The sequence below is a fragment of the Calonectris borealis genome, chromosome 15 (assembly GCF_964195595.1).
Source record: "Calonectris borealis chromosome 15, bCalBor7.hap1.2, whole genome shotgun sequence".
NCBI lineage: Eukaryota > Metazoa > Chordata > Aves > Procellariiformes > Procellariidae > Calonectris > Calonectris borealis.
The window spans coordinates 22,562,055-22,571,443 of NC_134326.1; the positions used below are offsets into that span (position 1 = coordinate 22,562,055).

The window sequence follows — 9,389 nt, forward strand, 5'->3', positions numbered from 1 at the left end:
GCACCACTTAGCAGACAAATGAACTTTATGCTATTTACTGCATTAACCATATAAAGAAGGGGTTTGGTTTTTGTTTTCTAATTAAATGCTAGACGACAGCTGCCATAAGTCCAAACTTGTAATTTATCTTCTTAGAAGGACTAACAACTTTTTTTAGCCCACATGTGCTGTGTTGTGGTTGAAGAAAATGAAGCATGAATTCATAAATTTGCAGAAGACAAAAGTGAAGAATATAATTGCATATATATTTTTTGTTGTTGTTAAATATATCAGTGTGTAAGTAAAATTATTGTTCTGCAGCCTTGTTTTCTGTCATGTGTTACAACGTACTCTGTGATAAATATGCTACCCGGCAGCTGTATGGCTATTGTCCATCTTGGGCATTGAACTGGGAATACAGAAAAAAAGCCATTATGCAGGAAATCCTGAGCTGCAATGCTGACATCATAAGTCTTCAGGTAAAAGATATACTATTATTTCTTTTCCTTTTCTGTTCCTGCGTGCTGGTTTCTCTATATTAAATGTATTTACAGTAAACGGTCTGTTTTCAAAACCTTCTGAAAACAAAAGAAAAAAGAAGTGGTGTTTAGAACGTTATTTGTTGCTTGACATCAAAAGAATGCTTTTCAGCCCACACAGTTGGGATGTGAACCAGCAGCTGCTGATCAAAGACATGTACATGGGGGTGTCTTTGTGCCTGCGTATGTATGTGGGGCTATAATTGACACATTTTCAAATAAAAGGCTGGAGATAATCATAACTCTGGGAATTACAGAGATGCATTTATATTTTCTTAAAATAGAGATATTGCTCTCAAATTTGCATTCTCTGATGTACTTAATTCTTACAATTTTTTTCCCTTAAATCTAATTTGAAAGTGATTTACACTTCTGAAGAGTCTAAATATACCAGTCTTCTGTATTTTGATAATAGTACATTCATGCTGTGCTGTCTTACAACTTTATAGGAGGTTGAAACGGAACAGTACTACAGTTTTTTCCTGGTAGAATTGAAAGAACGTGGCTACAATGGATTCTTCAGTCCAAAATCTAGAGCTAGGACAATGTCAGAACAGGAAAGAAAACATGTTGATGGTTGTGCAATATTTTTCAAAACAGAAAAGTAAGTGACGTGTTTTTGCAAAACCTTCTATTGTGTCTTGCGCTCTTTCACGTAATTTCTCAGGTCAGTCTATAGCTCAAACAGTTTAGCATTAGTCACCCTTTTTGTAGCTGTTCAGTGTTTCTTACAGAGCATTCCTGTCATTAGAAACAGTGGTCTGTATGAGAGAAATCATTCTGTGCGTAACTAGCAATAGAAAATTTTACCCTAAAGTTTTGTTTAAGCTGAAATTTCATTCTGTTAGAGCAATGCAGGTTAGGAGTTCACTAAATTATACTTCAATTGTTGAGTGTGTGTGTCCCAACCATTAGGTGTTAATAATGAAAAATTAAGAAATGTCTTATTTTCTTGATTTTTTTAAGTAAAGGAATTGATAATCCCCAAAATTGCTGAAATAAGACCTCAGATGACATGGACTTTTTGATACATTAGCCGTTTGGTAAAGCAGAAGGCAAGGCACTTAATATCACTGCTCGCTTCTGAAAAAAAGCCATTAAGAGCTGCAGCATTTACTGATTGTGTCATATTGTACTTGTACAGCTGTTTGGATATGAGGGTAATAATTTCCCTTCCTCCTCCTCCTTCCATTCCTTTTTGTCCACAAGTAAATGTAGGTGCCAGGTTTGTTACCATTTGACTCAGAAAAATTACTTAGTCCCTCTCTATTAAACCTGCATCTTGGAACTAGAAACTGGTGCAGAATTAGAAACAAGCACTCTTTTTCTCTGGTGTTTCTCTCTCTCAAATCCTTTAATTGAAGTTAGTATACAAATATCTAAAAATTGCTAGGAAAACTATACTTTGAGTTCACCTTAGGATTTTATGAAATTATGTGATTGGATGAGATTTTGACATCATAAATGTGTTTGAGCTTTAATTAAAAGGAGAATGATCTGTAACATTTCCTTTTGTATCTGGCTGCTGAAAAAAACATATATGATGTTTCTCTTTCAGATTTACTTTGGTTCAAAAACATACTGTTGAGTTCAATCAACTAGCTATGGCAAACTCGGAAGGTTCGGAAGCTATGCTGAACAGAGTTATGACAAAAGATAACATTGGAGTTGCTGTGTTGTTAGAACTGCGAAAGGAATTGATAGAAATGTCATGTAAGTCCTATTTAGTTTAATTTTTTAATAGATTGTATTTTGTAAATGAAAAAATTAACTTTTATTATAGTAAACCAGAGAAACTAGGTTCTACAGATGAGTATAATTTTGCACATTGTATGCTCAGACAAATTTATTTCCAAAGAGGATTTGGGAAAAAGTAGTATTGCTTAAACGATGAAGACTTTTTTTCCACTTATACCTTTTTGCTTAAAAAATACAAAGACTTGAGTTTGAGTGATTTTTTGCTTGGAGTTAGGTACAAGTATCAAAGAGTCAGTTGGTGTTAGTCGCGTGTTTCTGGGTCATGTATCTGCATCATTTTAGCTTGTTATTTTCTTCACTGTCATGCTTATACAACCTGCTTGTTCTGCCCTGTCATTCTTGATTTGGGAAATGTGAATTGGCTTTGTAAGTATCGCAGTGGGTACCTACTCAACCTGTGTTATGTTTATCCAAATGATATTTTATTAATTCAAATTCTATCAAACAAGCCTTTTAAGAAGCACTTCTAGCAAGAGGTAACTTACAACATGGATAACTTAAAATTCAGAGGAGCTCACTGCCTAATAAGATATGAGCAGTGGCTGTTTACCATCACAACCTGAGGAAGACCGTTCTAATCTTTTAGAACTACACTATTTGCCTGTCACTAGGATTATCTGTTGTTTATGGAAATTCACAGTATTCTTAAATATGTAAGCATTACCTGTAACAGGATGTCTGTCTGTTAATGGTCTTGAATGTGAAACACAATTATTCCTAATGCTTTATATCAACTAAAACACTTAGAAGATGTAAAAGGAGTTGCATGACCCTCTTAAACTAAATGGTATTAACCCTCTTCAGGTTATACTGATATTTTATTTTATTTTTTTCTCCCCTCAAACATCTTGTTTAAAATTCAATAGTAGTGTCTTTTGTGGCTGACCATGTAAGGTAAATAATTGATTTTAAATTTTAGCTGGAAAGCCACATCTTGGGATGGAAAAGCAGCTAGTTCTTGTAGCTAATGCACATATGCATTGGGACCCAGATTATTCTGATGTGAAGCTGGTTCAGACTATGATGTTCCTGTCCGAGGTAAAGAACATTATTGATAAAGCTTCTCGTAGTCTCAAACCTGGTGTTTCGGGAGAACTTGGAACCATTCCACTTGTACTGTGCGCAGATCTCAATTCTCTACCAGACTCCGGTAAGATTTCTATTTCTTACGTTTTTTTTAGACTGTTCCAAGTATGTAACAATTTAAATTTTAAGGTCTCATTTTTAAAGGAGTTTTCAACTTAGAGGATACGTTGTTTGATATCATAAGCTCTAGAGGTACTAAGAAAATAGAAGGAAGAGAGAAAAGATAGCACTGTTTCTTTTGTGAGTGACCTTATTGCATATGCAGTAGTATAGCTATGTCTAGTCTTTCAGAAACATTTTCATTGTTATCTTACAATACAGGTATGGAAAGGAAGAAAATATCTTTCAAAAATAACTTGTGAATTTGGCTTTGCAGCCTCTTTAAAGTTAACTTTATCTGAAGTAGTGTTAAAGAAGTTGGCTTTTTTTGCAATATTTTAGCGGAAGAACAATGAAAGCCAAGACTTGAGCATAGAGACGAAGAGAAGAGGAAGCTGTGTAGCGAGCACCTATAGAATTTTACTTCCACTTTTTTCATCTTTCCCCCCAGTCAGTCTGTTCCTAATTAACCTTCTAGTTTTTTCTACTCAAAGCATGTCTCTCTTTGTTCTAGGTGACATTTGCTCTTGACATACACATTGTCTTGAAATACTTTATAAGAATTACTGCTGACTGTATTGTATACATGTTAAGATTTTGCTTTTATAATGCACAAGGTTGCATGTATGACTCAAAGTAATCTACACACACTTATTTGCTGAATGCTTGTTAATACCTTCTTGTGTGCATGTGTCTCTTCTAATAGGTGTTGTTGAGTACTTGAGCACTGGTGGAGTGGAAACAAACCACAAAGATTTTAAGGAACTGAGGTATAATGAAAGTCTTACTAACTTCAGCTGTAATGGGAAAAATGGAACAACAAATGGAAGAATTACACATGGTTTCAAGTTGAAGAGTGCCTATGAGAACGGTCTAATGCCTTATACAAATTATACATTTGACTTCAAGGTAAAGATTTGGCTGATATTTTGGAAAAGTTTTCCATTTTGAAGTTTAACTAATGTGATTTGCTGTGCGAAATTGTTTAACAAAGAAGTTAATCCGTTTGGTTAGCTAACAGTAAATTCACCAAGTTTATATTTAAAACATAGCGAACTAGCGTGCCCAACACTTCAGTCTCCTAGAAACCAAATTTTCCTTTTGCAAGAGCTGGGGTGCTGTTAACCTTCCCTGTAAATAGGAAGACTTTGTATTTTAATACTCCGAGCTAAATGAAATAGTACAATAGGGGCTCTTAAGCTGTCAACTGCAAGGAAATAATCCATGGTGCTACTGGAAAACTTTCAGTGCTCCTTTCCCCAGGGGAAGCAAAAATGGTTCTTTTCCTCTTCAAAATCAGAAGAATTGATTTGAAGGTTGGAAATTACAACCCACAAAAGCAGAGCAGAAGTGATACTTTTTCTTTTGTTTTCCTAATCTATATTGAGCAACCCATGAGATATAGGAAGCAAAAGTCTCCTAAGTCGATGATGTGCTGTGGAGCAGGAATGGTAGCATTTCGGTTACTCGTAATACTGAGCTCACCTTTTGTTTGGAACAATACCTTGGATCAAGAATATGTACTAATAACCGATTTTATTTCTTGTCTTGTTTTAGGGTATTATTGACTACATCTTCTACTCTAAACCTCAGCTAAACATACTTGGCATTCTTGGACCTTTGGATCATCATTGGTTAATAGAGAACAATATAAGTGGTTGTCCACATCCACTCATCCCTTCTGACCACTTCTCACTTTTTGCACAACTGGAGCTTTTGCTGCCTTTCCTGCCTCCTGTAAATGGAATCCATCTCCCTGGCAGGAGGTAGTCAAGTACATTTTAGAGGGCAACCTCAATCTAACTTGTACAATTGTAAAATCTGAATATAGAGGAGTGAGGTATGGCCAACAGGGATTTTTTTTCTTAATAATCTTAATCTTAAATCTAATTATTTGCTAAAGACATAGTAAAAGCCAGGTGCTATCAACAGACACAATTCTGAGCCCAATATACTTTGTATACTGTTCAACAGCGATTGGTGCATTTGCACCTTTCTTTAATACGTTACAATTAACCTTCTTGTTTCTTTTATCCAACGTGACGTTTTCATGCCTTGAAATAGGGAATTGTTATACAGTATATTCTCTTTGCACAGTTATCTGTAGCACTACTTTTTGAGGCCAGTAGGAACATCCACAGAACATTCTTCTGTACTTCACTCCCTCCTTTTTCAGACTTGTTTGTAAAATATAGAATTTGAATTTAGCCTTTATTGATTGTATATGAACAACAGAAAACCTGATTTATGAGATTTTGTACTTTAAAAAAAGAAAAATCAGATTTGGAAAATGATTGTATTGTAAACTAAGGCTAAATTTTTATCTGTTTTCATGTGTTATAAAGGCCAGCTTGTAAAAGAGGTTGTCACAGGTTTTCTCTGCTAATGATTTGCACTGTTAGGGTTTCGTTAGCCCTTTTGTACTACTTTTTATGTTCAATTGAGAACGTTGCTTTTAAAATCCAAACCTATAAAATCTTAATATCTTACAGAGATAACGAAATACATTCTGTCTATTTCTGATTTAAACAAAAAAAAGCAAAGCATAGAGTTCTCGCAGAACAGATAAGCTAAGCAGTGAATAAAAGTAGACCTGTATGGATTGAAAGTTATTGCTGATGTGTATACACTCAGATATTTTTCTCATCTCTAACTTTTGAAGTAAAATTTAGGGATACTTGTGTACAGCTTCTTCACTTCTGTTTTAAATACTTGTCCTATCTCCACTGTGCCTGCTTAAATTTGTTCTCAACTAGCACTGCCTGTGCATGCAGAGAGATCCTGTGCATCCTCTTTTATTTTTTTAAATAATGTTAACACTTGTGAAAATTTTATGAAGATACTTTTGTATAAGCTGTGGCATCTTTTTTTCCTTTGTGAAGCATTGAATATCACACTTTTTGAACATGTTCAGGTTATGGGTACACAGTTTCTAGCTTCTAATACCCATGCACTGCTTCTTTCAGTGTCATTGCACAGTGCCGTTTTTCCCACTAAGAATTACTATCATGTGAATTCTCTTTTGTTTAAGTGTGTTCCTCAGTTTCAGAAAGTATAATTCCTTGAAGAAAAAAAACCCAACCCTACATTTTCTATTGATGAAGCAGTGTAAAATAAATGCGTTTTCAATACAGGTCCCAAAGACAATTCTTCAGATCATTTTTTTAAAGTGACCAAGTCTTATTTTAAAGTGTCAAGCAAGACTAAAGTTATCGTGTACCCTCAGTGCCATTTGTGTCATGAAGCCAAGTATATAACAGCTTACAAATTTACCTTGTCTATTTGTATCCTAAAAGGGAGAATTTATCATCTCCTTAAACTAATACAACTTGAATAATCAATGTAAAAAAAAAAAAAAAATCGAGATAGAGAGCTTGGTCTTAAACAGCTTTTGTTTCAGCTGCGGGCAGGGAAGCAAAAGGACACTGAGCATTAAGAGAAAACTTTCTAAATATTGTTAATTTTTATATATAAAAGAGAGTGGATTGGTAATAATGATTCAAAATTTTATTGAAAAGTAGTCAGCACAAAAGTGTGCTCAAACCGTTCTGTTTTAAGCTGAAAGTAAAAATTGCAAACAGTTCGGGTATGTAAAATGTACATTTTAAAATTTCAATAGGAGAAATTTTGATCTTGAATCCTTGTCTGGGACCTGATCTCTTGGGGTTATTTTGGTTTGGTTTTAGTTGTGAAAACACCAAACATGTCCAGTTTATAATCAGTACATTGAAATGCTGGTAGTATTGCTGTAGTAGACTTAATGCGTAGTGTTACTTTTTTTCTGTTTGTTTTTTTGGGTTTTTTTGTAAAGTGTGAATAAAAGGTGTTTTACTCATGTTTCCTTAATGATGTCTTGGTAATGTACATCATGACAATTTCCAGTGATGATGAGCCAATTTAGCTTGTCAAACTGAGCAAACTATTTTTTTCTTTTCTGATTATCTGGATTGTGTATGAGTCCAGAAAGCTTTACAGAAAGGGAAGGGAAGCACTTACTCATTTTGTATTTCTTAGAGGGGGATAATTTACTTTAATAGATGCTGGAGCTTGAGTGCACTTGTTAGATTCTAAAGGTTTGAGCTTTATCCAATATGTGTTCTCCTGTATTGCTTAGTCTTAAAAAATATTTGAATTTATGACAGCATGTTAAAATGTGGCCCCTTGTGCTTTTGGAGACACAACTGTTCCTGATTAGTCACCTTACAGTCTAAGGGTCCATTTAAAGAACTGTTTCCTCCAGCTTTTCTACTAGTCCATCAGATCCCAGTCGAAAACCCACTGAATACATTGAAGACACTCCTTTGACTTCACTGGGTTTTAACTGGACTGCAGCTATGACTCGGGGGCTGAAGGAAGGAGGAATATTTTGAGTATAGGGAAAGACCAGATGGCACCAAAACAGAGCTGAGATAAACTTTGTCAAACAATCTTTCGAAGAAAATATTTTCCTGTGTCAAACAAATCTAACTCAAAAGTCTCAATTTCCAGCTATAACATAGAATAAGGCAATAAACCATGTCTTCACAAAATCAAAATGTTTGCTTCATAGTTTTTAACATAAAGTGGTTATTTGCAATATTTTTATTCGAGGTGGTTTTGGGTGTTGCCATAACGTACCTTCAGTGTTCTTGTAAAAGCACATATAGCAAAAGTCACAGAACATCCTTGGGGTTGAAAGGATTTATTTAGGGTAGACCAGGCTTTTTTCCACTTAAAGTACAGTCAGCCATATCTTGTCTAGTTTTATTTACATTTACCAAGAATTCTGGGTGTCAAAGTGTAAATTGAAATATACCTTTAACTAAAAGAATTGATTAGAGTACAAGACTAATACCACAAGCTACTGCTTTTAACATAACACAAGTAGGGGGGAAAAAGCATATAAGTCAGTGCATGTTGTAATTATTTTGTCCTTTCAGCAGCTTTAAAAGAAGGAAAAAAAAGGTAAATTTGGCTAGCATTTGGCAAAACTGACTTTAAGAACAGTGTACGTATGCATCTTTGATGTAACTTTAGCAAATCTCTCAAGTTTTTTTTAGAGCAGACTTAGAAAATAGCTTATGGTTTGCTTTTTTCAACCACACAAAACCTGTATGAAAGACAAAATAATTACAACACTATTGAGGGGAAAAAACCAAACTAATTACACTGTAAAACTTAAAAAAATTCAGTTAACCGCTTAAGTAGCAAGCCTTTTTCATCCAGCCGGACACAGTGTTTTTTAGTATGTTAACTGCTATTCTTTTCTTTCGGTTGCATAAATTTGTAATACTTAAGTGTCTTGGTATGTTTAAGTAGTGTCTAAAATAGAATATCTTAGTCTTTATTCACAGTACTTCTGTATAATGTGTAATGCACTGGACTAACTCTTGTTTACCATTCATGTCACAAAAACCAGCACATTATCTGCACTAAGCTCAAAGAATGTTGCATTTGTCTATAGGCAGCTCTTCAATAAGATAAATGGGAAACTGAATATGGTCTGATGGTAAACAAGGGCTTTTACTGTTCTCTTCAGTGGAACTTTCTTCTTGGTCAAATTTTAACTAGTTAGTATTATATTTATATACAGGGTCTTCTTTTTCTTTACCAATGTATTTTCCTACTCATAGCTGACCAATAAATCCAATATCTGTTTCAAACCTTCTTGAAGTCTAATTTGTATTTTAACTTAATTCCTAAAGCTTTTCCTGAAGAGTTGCACATACAGCCAAAGTGAGTGGAGTGTGTTAAGGGTAAAATGGAAGCTTGTAAGAAACTTGATAATCCCAGAAAGACTTCCCTGTACTTTCTGTAACTTTCTAGATCTGCAGACCAGAAAGCTACTTGAATCAGGTGGGTTTGGATTGCAAAGGGAAGACCTGGTTAGTAATGCCTCCAGAGGTTGTGGAAAACCTGTGTCCAAACCTACTCAGATCTCAACCCCAC

At 34.6% G+C, this 9,389-nt stretch overlaps 1 protein-coding gene across 5 annotated transcripts in view; it reads left to right on the forward strand.

The window, feature by feature from the left end:
• Nucleotides 1-9,107, forward strand: part of CNOT6 (CCR4-NOT transcription complex subunit 6) — a 33,729-nt gene extending 24,622 nt beyond the window's left edge. For all 5 annotated transcript variants that reach the window (XM_075164694.1, XM_075164695.1, XM_075164698.1 and 2 more), the window contains 6 exons: nucleotides 301-458; nucleotides 968-1,122; nucleotides 2,077-2,231; nucleotides 3,196-3,426; nucleotides 4,168-4,370; nucleotides 5,019-9,107. In XM_075164694.1, the coding sequence (XP_075020795.1) occupies nucleotides 301-458; nucleotides 968-1,122; nucleotides 2,077-2,231; nucleotides 3,196-3,426; nucleotides 4,168-4,370; nucleotides 5,019-5,231 (1,115 nt within the window). In that variant the 3' untranslated portion in view covers nucleotides 5,232-9,107. The remainder of the gene's footprint in view (nucleotides 1-300; nucleotides 459-967; nucleotides 1,123-2,076; nucleotides 2,232-3,195; nucleotides 3,427-4,167; nucleotides 4,371-5,018) is intronic.
• Nucleotides 9,108-9,389: the final 282 nt, after the last annotated feature.